The sequence below is a fragment of the Myotis nattereri genome, assembly GCF_964212035.1.
Source record: "Myotis nattereri genome assembly, chromosome: 1".
Lineage (NCBI taxonomy): Eukaryota > Metazoa > Chordata > Mammalia > Chiroptera > Vespertilionidae > Myotis > Myotis nattereri.
The window spans coordinates 100,908,912-100,924,750 of NC_138075.1; the positions used below are offsets into that span (position 1 = coordinate 100,908,912).

At 40.3% G+C, this 15,839-nt stretch overlaps 1 protein-coding gene across 2 annotated transcripts in view; it reads right to left on the reverse strand.

Annotated features, from left to right (window-relative positions):
• EPC1 (enhancer of polycomb homolog 1) overlaps positions 1-15,839 on the reverse strand; it is an 84,782-nt gene that overhangs the window by 18,198 nt on the left and 50,745 nt on the right. For both annotated transcript variants that reach the window (XM_081100743.1, XM_081100744.1), the window contains exons 3-5: positions 3,321-3,466; positions 2,679-2,885; positions 1,639-1,787 (exon numbers count right to left, since the gene is read on the reverse strand). In XM_081100743.1, the coding sequence (XP_080956869.1) occupies positions 1,639-1,787; positions 2,679-2,885; positions 3,321-3,466 (502 nt within the window). The remainder of the gene's footprint in view (positions 1-1,638; positions 1,788-2,678; positions 2,886-3,320; positions 3,467-15,839) is intronic.

Below are 15,839 nucleotides of genomic sequence, written 5' to 3' on the forward strand. Positions count from 1 at the left end.
ATAGCAAGATACTGAAAACCTATTTGAAGAAATAATGACAGGCCGAAACCGGTTTGGCTCAGTGGATAGAGCGTCGGCCTGCGGACTGAAAGGTCCCAGGTTCGATTCCGGTCAAGGGCATGTACCTGGGTTGCGGGCACATCCCCGGTGGGGGATGTGCAGGAGGCGGCTGGTCAATGTTTCTCTCTCATCGATGTTTCTGACTATCTCTCTCCCTTCCTCTCTGTAAAAAAAATCAATAAAATATATTAAAAAAAAAAAAAAGAAATAATGACAGGAAACTTCCCCCACCTGGTGAAAGAAATAGACTTACAGGTCCAGGAAGAGCAGAGAACCCCAAACAAAAGGAATCCAAAGAGGACCACACCAAGACACATCATCATTAAAATGCCAAGAGCAAAAGACAAGGAGAGAATCTTAAAAGCAGCAAGAGAAAGAAACTCAGTTACCTACAAGGGAATACCCATACGACTGTCAGCTGATTTCTCAACAGAAACTTTGCAGGCCAGAAGGGAGTGGAAAGAAATATTCAAAGTAATGAATGCCAAGAACCTACAACCAAGATTACTTTATCCAGCAAAGCTATTTCAGAATTGAAAGTCAGATAAAGAGCTTCACAGATAAGGAAAAGCTAAAGGAGTTCATCACCATCAAACCAGTATTACATGAAATGCTGAAAGGTATCCTTTAAGAAGAGGAAGAAGAAGAAAAACGTAAAGATACAAACTATGAACAACAAATACACATCTATCAACAAGTGAATCTAAGAATCAAGTGAATAAATAATCTGATGAACAGAATAAACTGGTGATTATAATAGAATCAGGGGCATAGAAAGGGAGTGGACTGACTATTCTTGGGGGGGGAAGGGGTGTGGGGGATGTGGGAAGAGACTGGACAAAAATCGTGCACCTATGGATGAGGATGGGGGGGGAGGAGGTGAGGGCGGAGGGTGGGGTGGGTACCAGGTGGATGGGAGCTATGGGGGGAAAAAAGAGGAACAACTGTAATAATCTGAACAATAAAGATTTAATTAAAAAAGAAAAAAAAAGATTTGGTAGAGATGTTGAAGTTAATGCCTAAGATTAAGAGCTTTCTGCTAATTTAAATTGCCTGTGTTATATACAAAACTAATTTTTCTGAACTGAATCACAAGAAATTCAACAGCGGTTTTCTTTGGGGATTGACACTAGGAAACAGGTGAGTAAGGCTTAAAGTTTTCACTGTGTATCTTGCTGAATGGTTATTTGAGAGTTAGGATTATGGCCTTTTCCTTTCTCCTTTATGTTTTTTGAAATCAGTACATTCTAGTAAATAACATAAAAAGTTTAAAATGACAAATTATCTCTCTTATAGCCATGTACCCACTCACATAAGGACAAAAAAAAAAAAGATTTCAAAATGGAAATACCTGGCACATTTTAATTTTACTGAATACAATAACTTTTAAAGAAAATAAAGAAAGGAATATATGTAAAATTATACAAAGGATATTATAGCACACATTTAAATAGTCTCTATTTATTATTAAAAGAAGATATCTCTGGACTAACAGATAATTGCTTAGGAAATAAATTAAGTCAGTATACAATTTGCTTATAGTACCATACTTCCTACTGCTATTAAAATATACTTTACCTCTTTTCCATAATTTCCAGTGTTAAGTGCAATAGCTCCCTTTTACTCTTTTCTCTTCTTTTTATCATCTCTAGAATAGTAACAGCCCGACTTAGATCTCGACGCAGCTTAAGCATTTTTTCGTAAGAGGCTTCATCGTTTTTGCGATTCTGCAAAAATAAAGGTCCTTATTTAATGTCAATAAGCACTTCTAGCTAGTGGCATTCTGAACATAGCTACTGATCCTATGTAATAAAGAGGTAATATGCAAATTGACCACCACGCCCTTGCACAAGATGGCCATCCCCATGTGGACACAAGATGGCCTCCACAAGATAGCCAGCAGGGGAGGGCAGTTGGGGGCGATCAGGCCTGCAGGGGAGGGCTGTTGGGGGCGACCAGGCCGGCAGGGGAGGGCAACTGGGGGGACCAGGCCTACAGGAGAGGGCAGTTGGGGGGACCAGGCCTACAGGAGAGGGAAGTTGGGGGGGGACCAGGCCTGCAGGGGAGGGCAGTTGGGGGCGACCAGGCCTGCAGGGGAGGGCAGTCAGTGGCAATTGGGCTGGGAGGGGAGCAGTTAGGCGTCGATCAGGCAGGCAGAGGAGCTGTTAGGGGCAATCAGGCAGGCAGGCAGGCGAGCAGTTGGGAGCCAGCAGTCCTGGATTGTGAGAGGGACATCCGACTGCCGGTTTAGGACATCCCCTAAGGGGTCCCAGATTGGAGAGGGTGCAGGCTGGGCTGAGGGACCACTGCCCTACCCCCAGTGCCAGGTCTCTAGCATATATATGTTTTTGAAGGGTTAAGAGAGAATTTTAAAACATTGAAAGGGGGCATGGATCTCCAGGAAATCCAAGTTTGTAAACGATTTTAAACGGATGAAGATTAAAATATACCAACAGCTCCATAATGAGTCTTAAGGCCAAGTTATTTTAAATTAGTATTTTTCATTATATTGTATATAAAGTCTATTAAAACACAACCTCCAGATACTGAGACATTCATAACTATAAATAGTTTTTCTTACATCAAAAACATGTACAAAATTTCTCAAATTCACTTACTTTTCGAGTCTGCATTTTTTCAGTGCGTCTTCTAAAAGCCACATAAGGATCATTTGTGCTAGAACCATCTCGCTTTTCTTGTTTTACTGATGGGATAAGAGATGGCCCTCGACAGTTTTTTCTCTTTTTAATCCAGTATTCATAAACTTCTTTAATTAATTCATCATCTTCTTTTAGCAGTAATTTGGCTTCCTGCAGACTGACTGGCTAAATGTAAAATTATTATGTCATTTTCATATAATATACATATATAAGGTTCAAAGGTAATTTCAAATTTAAATGACAACAATAAAAATAACAACAGTATTTATAATAGCAAACACAGAGTACCTTACATGCTAGTCATTGAGGTAGACGTTTTATACACATTATTTTATTTAATTTTCACAACAATCCCATGATATTTATCATATCTACTTTACAGATGAGAAAATTGAGGCACAGAGAAATATAACATACTGCTCAAAACTATACAGGTTATAGTAGGCAGAGATAGGATATGACTTCATGCTTACTAACTCCAGAGCCTGCTCACTTAGCTCTCCCCAACATTATACTATTGCCATATCAATGTAGATAGTCATATAAATACACACACACACACACACACACACACTTATTATATATTTAAGGAAGTTGTACCTGCTGACCACTCCCTTTTTCTAGACGGTCAATCATCTCCTCAAACTGCAATGGGCAGATGTCCATTTTCTTTTTCAGTTTATTCACGAATACTTCATCTTCAGAATCCAAATCATAGTCAGGCTGTTCAGCATCCAAACTAAAAGCTGACAGAAGAAGCCATAAGCAATCATTTACTGTGTGCCTTCACTTGACAAACCCTCTCATAGTCTAGACAAAAACAAGACCTATACTTTCTAAAGAAATAAGGTTTTCTTTCAAATTTTGTTTTCAGACACTCAATCTAAATTTATAGATGTTTCCTACACTTAAAGTTTAAGAAATGAAATTATATTTACTGTTAATATACATTATAAAAGACAATAGATGTTACTCCACCCTCAAAAGCAAATAAACTAGGAAGCCATTATTAAAAACATAGATTATTAAATGTATTGGTTAGACTATATAAAAAGTTTTGTAGCTCATAAAATAGCGATTTCATATGGTTTGACATAACATAGAAAAATCTTTTTTTTTATATTTTATTGATTTTTTTACAGAGAGGAAGGGAGATAGAGAGAGTTAGAAACATCGATGAGAGAGAAACATTGACCAGCCGCCTCCTGCACATCCCCCACCGGGGATGTGCCCGCAACCCAGGTACATGCCCTTGACCGGAATCGAACCTGGGACCTCTCAGTCTGCAGGCTGATGCTCTATCCACTGAGCCAAACCGGTTTCGGGGAAAGATATCTTTATATAAGTTTGTTTCTAGAATATTTAAGTCCTAATTTATATATTATTTAACTTCTTTACCAAAAGTTTAGGGTGTGGTATTTAAAGCTGAAGTGTGAGAAGACACTGCCAACAATAGTTATCACTCAGTGAGTGAATTCCTGGCTAAGGAGGTTTGTTCCCTCATGAGACTCACTGTCATGGTGATAGAAATGTTAGGTGTTTCTTGTATTTGTCAAGATTTGAAAAAAAGAGGCAAGCACCACGGCTCTGTATTATCAAATGTCATTTAACTACTTATCAAAATGAGGCAAGGTTGACCATAATAAAACTAAAATAGTAAGTAGCTTGACACTGTAATTTCTCACAGCTTTTCCTTGCCCAATTCCTCTTAACTAACTTCCCATCACGTTAGAATCCAAATCCTTATAATTACATATATAAGGCCCTTCTTATCTACTCTGTCCAGTCTCATCTGTACTTTATGACCTAGCAATATAAAAATTCATATTTCATACAGCAAGTTATTTCATGTCTTCAGTCTTTTACATTAACCATTTCTTGCCTGTTCACCTAGCAAATGACTATTTATTCGTTTTAAAACTCAACCTGACATCAACTCCTGTCAAGTATAGCACAGGGAATAAAGTCAATAATACAAAGTGGGGCAAGAGTAGGTTTACAGTTGTGAGTACCTGAAACAGTTTACTCTTGTATTATTAATTATTGTATGTTTACCCATACAAACTGTAAACCTACCTTTGCCATCCCCTGTACTGTAATATCTACCTATGTATGGTATTGTAGGATTGCTGTGTAACTTGTGTAAATGTCTAACCACTATACTGTACACCTGAAACTAATAGAAAATAAATATTGAATGTCAACTATAATAAAATAAAAATCAAATATACTATTTTGTTTCATTTTCTATTTTGACCTGACCTGTATCACACTTCTATGGCATTCCCAATTTCCTAATTAAAGTAAATAAATATTAAGACTCCTTTATAAAAATCTGTTAACACCTTTGCACTCTTATTTTTTTCTTTTTTTTTGTTTATTAATCTTATTGTTGAGATTATTACAGATGTCCCTCTTTTTTCCCCCCTGTAGCTCCTCTCCACCTGGTTCACACCCCAACCCAGACCCTTGCCACCGTATTGTCTGTGTCCATAGGTACTGCATACATACATATAAGATCTTTGCTAATCTCTTCCCACACCCCCGCCCACACCCTCTTCCCTCTGAGAATCGTCAGTCTGTTCCATTTCCATGCCCGATTCTATTCCAACCACCAGTCTATTCTGCTTATCAGATTATTTATTCATTTGATTTTTAGAATCAATTGTTGATAGATATGTATTTGTTGTCACTTTGTTATTCATATTTTTTATCTTTATCTTTTTCTTCTTCTTCCTCTTCTTAAAGAATACCCTTCAGCATTTCATAATACTGGTTTGGTGGTGATGAACTCCTTTAGCTTTTTCTTATCTGTGAAGCTCTTTATCTGACCTTCAATTCTAAATGATAACTTTGCTAGGTAAACTTGGTTGTAGGTTCTTGGTATTCATCACTTGGAATATTTCTTGCTACTCCCTTCTGGCCTGCATAGTTTCTATTGAGAAATCAGCTGACAGTAGTATGGGCACTCCCTTGTAGGTAACTAACTGTTTTTCACTTGCTGCTTTTAAGATTCTCTCTTTGTCTTTTGCTCTTGGCATTTTATTTATGATGTGTCTTGGTGTGGTCCTCTTTGGATTACTCTTGTTTGGGGTTCTCTGCACATCCTGGACTTTTAAGTCTACTTCTTTCACCAGGTAGGGGAAGTTTCCTGTCATTATTTCTTCAAATAGGTTTTCAATATCTTGCTCTCTCTCTTCTTCTGGAACCCCATAATACGGATATTGGTAGGCTTGAAGTTGTCCCAGAGGCTCCTTGCACTATCTTCATATTTTTGTATTCTTTTTTCCTTTTGCTTTTCTGGTTGGGTGTTTTTTGCTTCTTCGTATTCCAAATCTTTGACTTGATTCTTGGGATCCTCTAGTGTGCTGTTGGATCTCTATATATTATTTTTTATTTGAGTTAGTGTATGTTTAATTTCTGACTGGTCCATTTCCATTTTTTGGCAATCTTATTAAGATCCTTGAAAGTCGCACTAAGTTCCTCAGAGGTTTCTAGAAGATTCTTGAGTAGCCTTATAACTGTGGTTTTGAACTCTATATCCAGTAGTTTGCTTTCCTCCATTTCTTTCATTTGTGACATGTTTCTCTGTCTCCACATTTTGGCTGCTTCCCTGTGTTTGTTTCTATGTATTGGGTAGCTGCTAAGTCTCCTTGAGTTGATAGAGTGGCCTTGTGTAGTAGGTGTCCTATAGCGGCCAGGGGCTCAGCCTCCCAAGTTACCTGAAGTGGACACTCTGGGCTTTGGGTACAGTTTTGTTGTAGTTGAGCCTTGATTGCTGTTGGTGTTACTGGGAGGAATTGACCTCCAGGCCAATTGGCTATGGAGACCAGCTGCAACTACAGTAGAGAACTGCTGTGCAGGAGACACCCTTATGGAGCAGGACTTGCTTCAGTGGGGCTTTGGTGCTCACTGTGTCTGGCCCTTAAGTGTGTCACTTATAGATGTGAAGAGTTGTAATCTGGTATGGTCTCACACTGACCACTGGGTACACTGGCTCTTGGTTCTCCAGGGAGGTGCAAAGTTGCCACTGCCTGGGGCTGCCCAGCAGGAGCTACAGAGAAATCTGCAGATTCCACTTCTTTGTATGGGGTTTGGAGGTGCCCAGACGAGGCCCAACCGTGAAACAAGGTAGGCTGGTGCTGGTGTGGCCTTGGGCCTTTTATTGATAGATTTGGGGCTCCCTGAACCAGCTGCAGCTAGACAGTTTTAGCATGAGAAAGGAAAGACCATTCATATGCAAAAGCCACTGAGCACAGCTTGGGTGATATTTTGGAGAGAAACTAAGATGGCGACATAGATAAACACTGGGAAATTGCTGCCTCCCACAACAATTGAAAAATACAACAAAAACACAAAACGGACATCATCCAGAACTACAGGAAGCCTGGCTTGAGTGTAAATTCTACAACTAGAAGGAAAGACTGAGAGCCAGAGGAGCTGCGGAAGTAAAGTGCAGAGGTAGGGGGGCTCGCGCGCACGGAAAGGGGCTGGCACCTGAGGACGCGGCTGTCTTTTTGAATTCGGAGGGAGTCACAAGCTCCCGACGGCTCTGAACTCCGGTTCCGGGAAGTCTCTGGGGACCCAGGACTCATACGGGGAGAAAATGGACTGTCTGGCAGCCGGCGAACTTGAGGGCGGCTTTCCCTCAGAGGTGCTTGCAGCTGATACTGGGACACTGAGACGCGCGACTCCTTAGGGCAGGGCTAAGGATCCGCCATAGCTGCTTGCTCCGCCCTTTGATTCCTTGAGACCCCGCCCCACCCAGGCTGCGGCAGAGGATTTTGCATATGAATGCCCCGGCCCTTTTCAACCTGATAATTACCTAATTGCAGCCAGGCCAGACAGACCCAGAACTTCCAAGAGAAGGCCCAAGGCCCCACAGCAGCTTGCATCGCTTCACAGCTGGGCCTCATCTGGGCACCTCCAAACTCCAAAAAAGGAAGGGGACTCTGCAGTTCTCTTCGTAGCTCCTGCTGTGTAACCTCAGGCAGAGGCTAAATTAGCACCTCCTTAGATCCAAGAGCCACTGTACCCAGTGGTCAGAGGGGGACCATCCAGATCACAACTCCTCAGATCCATAAGGGACACACTCAGGGTGCAGTCTCAGTGAGCACCAAAGCCCCACTGAAGCAAGTCTTGCCCCTGAAGGGTGTCTCCAGCACAGAAGTTCTCCCACTGCAGACACAGCTGATTCTCACTGCCAATGGGCCTCGAGGTCAATTCCTCCCAGTGATCCTACAACAACCAAGGCATAACTACAACAAGACTGTGCACAAAGCCCACAAGGGGGTGCACCAAGAGTGTCCACCTCAGGTAACTGGGGAGGCTGAGACACTGGGCCCTACAGGACACCTAGCACACAAAGCCACTCTATCAACACAGGGAAGCAACCAAAATGCGGAGACAAAGAAACAGGTCACAAATGGCAGAAATGGAGGAAAGCAAACGAGTGGATATAGAGTTCAAGGCCACATTTATAAGGTTTTTCAAGAATTTTATGGAAACCGCCGATAAATTTAGTGAGTCCCTCAATAAGTATAGTGAGACCCTGGAGGACATGAAAAAGGACCAACTAGAAATTAAGCATACACTGACTGAAATAAAGAATAATTTACAGAGATCCAACAGCAGACAAGAGGATCCCAAGAATCAAGTCAAAGATTTGAAATAAAAAGAAACAAAAAATACCCAACCGAAAAAGAAAAAAGATTCCAAAAATATGAAGATAGTGTAAGGAGCCTCTGGGACAACTTCAAGTGTACCAACATCAGAATTATAGGGGTACCAGAAGAAGAGAGAGGGCAAGATATTGAAAACCTATTCGAAGAAATAATGACAGAAAACTTCCCCTACCTGGTGAAAGAAATAGACTTACAAGTCCAGGAAGCACAGAGAACCCCAAACAAAAGGAATCCAAAGAGGACCACACCAAGACACATCATAATGAAAATGCCAAGGGCAAAAGACAAGGAGAGAATCTTAAAAGCAGCAAGAGAAAGACAGTCAGTTACCTAGAAGGTAGTACCCATACGACTGTCAGCTGATTTCTCAATAGAAACCATGCAGGCCAGAAGAGAGTGGCAAGAAATATTCAAAGTGATGAATAGCAAGAACCTACAACCAAGATTACTTTAACCAGCAAAGCTATCATTCAGAATAGAAGGTCAGATAAAGAGCTTCACGGATAAGAAAAAGCTAAAGGAGTTCATCACCACCAAACCAGCATTATATGAAATGCTGAAAGGTATTCTTTAAGAAGAGGAAGAAGAAAAAGGAACTCTTACCATTTGCCACAGCATCGATGGAACTGGAGAGCGGATAAATACCACATGATCTCACTCATTTGTGGAATATAATGAACAACATAAACTGATGAACAAGGACTGATCCAGAGACGGAGAGGCACTGATTGAACTGTCGGGCCTTGGAGGGAAGGTAGGGGAGGGTGGGTATAAGGGGGAAAGATCAACCAAAGGACTTCTATGCAAGCATATAGGCCTAACCAATGGACACGGACAACGGGGGGGGGGGGGGGGGGCAGGGGGGGTGAGGGCATGAGTTGGGGGGGCGGGGGGGTAGAGGGTAATGTGGGGACACGGACACATATGTAATATCTTAATCAATAAAAAATATATTAAAAAAAAGTAAAAAAAAAAAAGACATTGATATTTTTTGAAGAAAAAATATCCTCTTCCCAGGATATTATTTTATTATTATCTATTATCATCACATTTCTCACCTTGTCTGATTTTTCTCCCTCACTGTGATTAGATTATGTAGTATTGGCTGGCATATTGCATACTCAATTTTTAATATTCCTCAGGATACATCTAAAGGCACACAATGTTCATCTGTTGTTCGTGAGTGATGATAATTTTGATCACATTCAAGAAACTGCCTGATTACTCCACTGTATTTTTTCCATCCTTGTAACTAATAAGCAGTTTGAGAACTTAATACCATGCAAATATCCTGCACCTCAAAATTTCCTTTTATATTGAGCACATATTGATGATTTTTATGTGATTCAATCTTGACCATGTTAATTGTGAAAATAATTTCCCAAATCCAGCACTCTCTTCACATGTACCATTCAGCTCTTGGCATTCCACAGTAAAAGCATGAGAGGTACTCTTATCCACCACTCATCTATTTGTCATCATGTTGGCCTCATGAATTCCTAGTTTTTCAATTATAATTCACTGCTGTACTTAAAATCTTCCACTTATATTGTGCCAGAATTAGTGGAAACTCCTGTGTACTTAATTTCTGGCATGAAAAGATGTTCTAGATTCATCTTGTGCCTACCCTGTCCCAGTCACTGACATCAGCCACTTCACCATAGATTCTTGGTTCCATTTAGTAGGGAAGAGATTAAAAATTAAGTGCTAGGTGTGCTCATTGCTACTGAATATTCTTTGCTTCTTGCTCTTCTAGTGGAACTAGAAATGCATGTCTATATCTACACACACACACACAAACATATCAAGACCTTTTATTTGTTTCATAAATGTTTATTGTTCAGATTATTACAGATGTTCCTCTTTTTTCTCCCCATAGCTCCCCTCCACCCAGTTCCCATCCCACTCCGGGCCTCCTCCACACACTGAACTCAACCATAGGTGTAAGCTCTTTGTCCCATCTCTTCCCACACCCCCCACAGCCCCTTTCCCCCAAGAATTGTAAGTCTGCTCCCCGTCCATGCCCCTGATTCTATTACATTCACCAGTCTGTTCTGTTAATCAGGTTTTTTATTCATTTTGGGTTTTAGGTTCACTTGTTGATAGATATGTATTTGTTGTCACTTTGTTATTCATAACTTTTTATCTTCACCTTTTTCTTCTTCTTCCTGTTCTGAGAGAATACCTTTCAGCATTTCAAATAATACTGGTTTGGTGGTGATGAACTCCTTTAGCTTCTTCTTGTCTGTGAAGCTCTTTATCTAATGTTCAATTCTAAATGATAGCTTTGCTGGGTAATCTTGGTTGTAGGTTCTTGCTATTTATCACTTTGTATATTTCTTGCCACTCCCTTCAGGCCTGCATAGCTTCTGTTGAGAAATCAGCTAACAGTACTATGGGTACTCCCTTGTAGGTAACTGTTTCTCTCTTGCTGCTTTTAAGATTCTCTCTTTGTCTTTAACTGTTGGCATTTTAATTATGATGTGTCTGGGCGTGATCTCTTTGGGTTCCTTTTGTTTGGGGTTCTCTGTGCTTTCTGGAATTGTAAGTCTCTTTTTTTCACCAGGTAGGGGAAGTTTACTGTCATTATTTCTTCAAATAGGTTTTCAATATCTTGCTCTCTCTTCTTCTGGAACCCCATAATTGGGATGTTGGTAGGCTTGAAGTTGTCCCAGAGGCTCCTTGCACTATCTTCATATTTTTCGATTCTTTTTCTTTTTGCTTTTCTGGTTGGGTGTTTTTAGCTTCTTTGTATTCCAAATCTTTGACTTGATTCTTGGGATCCTCTAGTCTGCTGTTGGATCTCTGTATATTATTTATTTCACTCAGGGTATGTTCTATTTCTTAACTGGTCATTTTCCATTTTTTTTTTGGCATTCTTATTAAGATCCTTGAAAGTTGCACTAAGTTCCTCGGAGGTTTCTAGAAGATTCTTGAGTAACCTTATAACCGTGATTTTGAACTCTATATCCAGTAGTTTGCTTTCCTCCATTTCTTTCATTTGTGACACGTTTCTCTGTCTCCACATTTTGGCTGCTTCCCTGTGTTTGTTTCTATGTACTGGGTAGCTGCTAAGTCTCCTTGAGTTGAGAGAGTGGCCTTGTGTGGTAGGTGTCCTATAGGGCCCAGTGGCTCAGCCTCCCCAGTCACCTGAGATGGATGCTCTTGGTGCACCCCTTTGTGGGCTGTTTGCACAGTCTTGTTGTAGTTAACCTTGACTGCTGTTGGTATCACTGGGAGGAATTGACCTCCAGGTCAATTGGCTGTGATGACCAGCTGTGTCTGTAATGGAAGATTTGTTGTGCAGGACATACCCTTATGGAGCAGGACTTGCTTTAGTGGGGCTTTGGTGCTCACTGAGTCTGTCCCTTCAGTGTGTCTCTTATGGATGTGAAGAGTTGTAATCCGGTATGGTCTCACTCTGACCACTGGGTACACTGGCTCTTGGACCTCCAAGGAGGTGCAAGGTCAGCCTCTGTCTGGGGCTGCCCAGCAAGAGCTACAGAGAGATTTGCACATTCCTCCTTTCTGTATGGGGTTTGGAAGTGCCCAGATGAGGCCCAGCAGTGATGCAAAGCAGGCTGCTGCTGCGCCTTCTTTTGGAAGCTCTGGGGTTCTCTTACCCAGCTGTAGTTTGACAGGTTTTAAGTGAAGAAAGGACAGGCCATTCATATGCAAACGCCGATGCGCACAGCTTGGGTGGGGTTTTAAATTGGGTGGGGCAGGTCTCTGGGAATCACCTGGGCGGAGCAAACAGTAATGGCTGCCAGTCAGCCCTGCACTGGAGAGGTCCCCAGGTCTCCGCATCCCGTACCCCCATACAGGAACAATGATCGCTGCAAGCACTTCTGTGAGAAAGCTGCCCTTGCGTTCCTGTCCTGATGCCAGACAGTCCAGTTTCTCCCCTTATGTGTCTGGGTCCCCCAGAGACTTGTCTGGAACTGGATTTCAGAGCAAGCAGGAGCTTGTATCTTCCTCCCAATTAAAAGAGCAGCACATTCAGGTGCCAGCATTTTCTGTGCCTCTGCACCTCTTACCAGTCTTAATGTGCTTTCTTCACCTCTCCAGTTGTGGAACTTCCACTCGGCCAGCTTTACCGCAGTTCTGGGTGGTCGCTGTTCTGCCTTTTAGTTGTAATTTTGATGTGGTTGTGAGAGGCAGCAAGTATAGGTGTTTACTTATGCCACCATCTTGCTTCTCCTCTATTAAGATCTTTTAGAAAATGTTTCCTTTGAGGATTAACAGCAGAGCTTTGAAACCCAAGTGCATGGGAAAGGGAGAGAGAGAATTGTTTCTGTCTTCAGGTCAGAACTGTTTTGTCCTTTCTTCCAGTATAAATAGGAAAGGAGAAGTCCTAACTGTGTAATCTAGAAGTTTTACAGGTCACCAATCAAAAGAGAAACATTTTAATACTCCTTGGATCAAGGAATGCTGAGCAGTACTCAGTGAATTAGATTAGAAGGTACCCACAGGATGAAACTAAAGAAGGGAATAATGATTTTTTTATGGGTTTCTTGCTTTTAAGCTCTGACTAGATATGAGAGAGTAAATTAAGATCTCTTTCCTAAGCCAACTGAAGATAAGAATAGATTTGAGATTTTCCAAAGTCAGCAAAGTCAATTTCTTTTTAAATATAGCTTTTGACTTTTCTAACCAGAATTTAATTCATTCAGTACCTGCAAAATGTTTTGTGGATTTTAGTCATCAATAAGCAGTGTATTTGTAAAACATGCAAATTTTTTTTGGTAATGTAAATTGATTAATGTAATTTTATCTTACTCAATCCTGTTTTAACCTAAAAGCATGCATTTGTAAGATAATATAGTCTGTGGCTGTGGAATACAATGTGGCTCTAGTAAATCTATATAGAAGATCAGATTTATAACTTACAGATAGAGGTGATTTTCCAGAGAACTAACTTTTAGGTTCTAATATTGAACAAATTTGTTTAAAATGTCCGTGTCTGTGCCTTATGTGTAATTAATTATGTGAGTGGGCAAGAAAATACATGACACTTATTTGGTTCATTTCAAAGTAACCTTTAAGTGAAATTATTATTTTTTTCTAAAGGAAATCAATATGGTTAGGTGCCAATTAGAGTTAAAGATGAAAAAATATCTCAAGTTAAAAATATCAAATGCCCCTTTGCACCATGCGAGGACATAACAAGAAGTCTGTGGTCTGAAAGAGAGACCACACCTGCCATGCTGGCATCCCGATCTTGGAATTGCAGCCTCTAGAAATATCTCTGAGGGAATAGCTAGGGCCTGAAATATTATGGGTCAAGATTTTGTGAAACAAAAGGCACTCTGGACTCAAAAATGGATTCAGGAATTTAAAGTCACTCTGGCTATGACAGTTTCAGGTGTTCAACATAATGAAGTAGACATGAGCCAGCTCTTTTCCTCCCTGGCTACTCGAAGATGGGCTGCCATCGTGAACAACATAACTATCCAGACCAGGAAGTTCCTGACCAACAAACTATTTCAGCAGAAACACATGGTCATTGATGTCCTTTGCCAAGGGAAGGCAATAGTACTTAACACAAAAGTTTGAAAAAAACTAGCCAAAATGTACAAGACCACAACAGATGCCATCTTTATATTTGGATTCAGAATCCATTTTGGTAGTGAGTGTAAGACAACTGGCTTTGGCATAATTTGATTCCCTAGATTATACAAAGAAAAATGAACCCAAACATAGACTTACAAGACATGGCCTGTTTGAAAAGAAGACCTCAAGAAAACATCAAAAGGAACATAAGAACAGAATGAAGAAAGGCAGGGGGACTGCAAAGGTCAATGCTGGTGCTGTAAAAAGGAGTAAAGATTCTTCAGTGACTTTATCTGTGGTGATTGTACAGATTTTCCATGAGAGGATTAATAAACTTTAAATCAAATCAACTGCCAGTATAGTACTGATAACCAATATGGCCACTATGTTTACTTTTGGTTTTTATATTTAAGAAATAATAAAATAAACGTTTAAAACTCACGACAAAAACTAGATCATGTGGAGAAAAAGTTAAATGAGTTAGAAAAGTAGTTAATGAGATAAAAACTAGTTTCTCTGTGTCCTTAGAAAGAATAATAAAAACAAAATAGATTTATATTGTCCTGAATAAAGTTTAGAAAGCCCCCTGGAAAAACCTCTTGATTATAAAGGTCAGCAAGACAACAATGAAAGCTGTTGCAATTTTACCTTAGTACCGATCAATTATGTTTTAAGTTGTCAACTACTTGGGGATTAAGAGAATGAAATATACAGTACATATTCCTTTAAATCTACAAGCTCTCAGCTATTTAGCATCATCTGTGATAGCTATTGAAAAATCATTTCTAGCTCAGTCAGTGTTGCTCAGTGGTTGAGCATTGATCCACGAACAATGAGGTCACAGTTCGATTTCCGGTCAGGGCACATGCCTGGGTTATGGACTCAATTCCCAGTAAGAGGTGTGCAGGAGGCAGCCAATCAATGATTCTCTCTCATCATTGATGTTTCTATCCCTCTCCCTTCCTCTCTCTGAAATCAATAAAATCATTAAAAAAGAAAGATAATTTCTAATGAAGAACCTATCACTACCAAGTAAAACAATTAGAACACTAAATTAAAAAAAAAATTAGAAACGCAGATCAAGGACTGGCAAATATGGCCTACGGGCCAATACTGGGTTGCCATCTTTTTTTTTGTCAATAAAGTTGTATGGGAACACAACCATGTCCATTTGTTTATGTATTGTTTATTGCTGATGTTGCCTTACAAAATACAGCAGAGTTGAATACATGTAACAAATGACAGAAAAGAAAGCCTAAAACATTTACTATTTGAACCTTTACAGAAAGTTTGCCAACTCCTGACTGACATTAAGATGTTCTTTAAGACTATTAACATTACAGTTTCTGAACAGTAAGAAAACCATTTCTATATCTGAGGCATATCATTTATACCATTTGTGTAAAGTAGCATAAAATCCCATGTTGAGATGGAACTAAAAATCTAGGATAAAAATGGTATCAGTTTTGTCAGGCAGAATTCTCAAACACAATTTTAAAAGTTGAAAAGGGGCTTTAATAATGCTCATTTCATTAATGCTGGTCAATGAAATGGGTACTGAAAATGGCCTTGAACAGATAAAAATCTGTCAAGAGTTACATTGGAAGATAAATATAGAAAATACTAGAGGCCTGGTGCATGAAATTCATGTGCAGATATGGTCCCAAGGCCTGGCTTGTGATTAGGGCCATCTTTCCCCGGCTGCCTGCAGTTGGCCCCACCCACTGCTGCTGGGTGGTTCCCCATTTCCCATCGGGCAATGGGAGGCTGACAGCCAGAATGGGACTGAGAGGTGGTCAGCGCGCCTCACAGTGCTTGGTTGAGCAGTCAGTCTGGTCATTCCGCCATTAGGGTCAACTTGCATATTACCCTTTTATTATAT